This window comes from Carlito syrichta, unplaced genomic scaffold (genome assembly GCF_000164805.1).
Source record: "Carlito syrichta isolate Samal-C Ts95f unplaced genomic scaffold, Tarsius_syrichta-2.0.1 Scaffold101994, whole genome shotgun sequence".
Classification (NCBI taxonomy): domain Eukaryota; kingdom Metazoa; phylum Chordata; class Mammalia; order Primates; family Tarsiidae; genus Carlito; species Carlito syrichta.
This window is the reverse complement of record NW_007046090.1, coordinates 47,868-49,102: the sequence shown is the minus strand read 5'-3', so window position 1 is coordinate 49,102 and position 1,235 is coordinate 47,868. Positions and strand designations below refer to the sequence as shown.

The window sequence follows — 1,235 nt, the reverse complement described above, 5'->3', positions numbered from 1 at the left end:
ATTGCCTGAGCCCACAGGTTCGAGACCAGCCTGGGCAACTTGATGAGACCTCATCTCTACCATAAATCAAAAATTAGTTGGGCATGGCAGCACATGCCTGTGATTCCAGCTACTTAGAAGGCTGAGGCAGAAGGATCGCCAGAGCCCGGCTGGTCGAGTCTGTGGTGGCCATGAGCATGCCCCTGCCCTCCAGCCTGGGGGACAGAGTGAGACTCCGACTCAAAAAAATAAAAAAGCCTGAAGATTCCAGAACCTTCTCCGCCCCTCATACTTGGGTCTACCAGGAGCTGCGTTCCGTTGCCGTCGGCCTTGTCCAGCTCCGGGATCTCCATGACCGCCCAGCATATGTAGTGGCCGCTGTCATTGACACGCACAGGGTCCAGCTTCAGGGAGAGGTTGCCGGGCGCCTGCCAGGAGAGTTGTCCCCGGGGCCCGCAGGCCGCCAGGCTGAGGCTACCATTGGTGACGTACGGCTGGCACAGCACGTCTCCATCCTTGGTCCACCCCACCCGGAGCCGTTCCCAGGGGGGCGCCTGGGTCACCCAGCATTCCAGGGTCGCCCGATCACCCTGCTTCACCTCCAGGGGTGTGGATCGCTGCTGCACGCACAGGCGGGTGGCTCCTTGCAGGGCTGGGGACAAAAGAGGCGGGTGAGAACCTTTTCAGCACGGGCACGTGTATGATCAACTGCCCCGGGGACCCTGCGGCCAGGGCTGGAGCCTCACTGGCTGTGTGACCCCTGGGAGGTCGCTTCTCCTTGCCAAGCCGCAATGATCCCGTCAGCAAAATGGGCATCACTCAATCGACACTTCTGCAGGTCTTTTTTCTTTTCTTTTTTCTTTGAGTAGAGACAGAACTGGGCGCGGTGGCTCACGCCTGTCATCCCAGCACTTTGGGAGGCAGAGAGGCGAGAGGATGGCCCGAGCCCAGGGATTCAGGACCAGCCTGGGCAACTTGGCGAGACCTGGCATCTACAATACATCAAAATAATGAGCCAGGCGTGGTGCTGCGTGCCTGTAGTTCCAGCTACTTGGGAGGCTGAGGCAAAAGGATCACCTGAGCCCAGCAGGCTGAGGCAGCGGTGGCCACGAGCATGCCACTGCCCTCCAGCCTGGGCAACAGTGAGACTCCAACTCAAAAATTAAAAATATAAGTAAATAGCCGGACTCGGTGGCTCAGCCTGTCATCCCGCGCCTTTGGGAGGCTGAGGTGAGTGGATGGCCCGAGCCCGCGGG

General features: G+C 59.6%; 1 protein-coding gene across 1 annotated transcript in view; it reads right to left on the bottom strand.

Annotated features, from left to right (window-relative positions):
- Nucleotides 1-1,235, bottom strand: part of TMIGD2 (transmembrane and immunoglobulin domain containing 2) — a 7,453-nt gene that overhangs the window by 3,748 nt on the left and 2,470 nt on the right. The window contains exon 2 of the mRNA XM_021715720.1: nucleotides 272-631. Coding sequence (XP_021571395.1) covers nucleotides 272-631 — 360 coding nt within the window. The remainder of the gene's footprint in view (nucleotides 1-271; nucleotides 632-1,235) is intronic.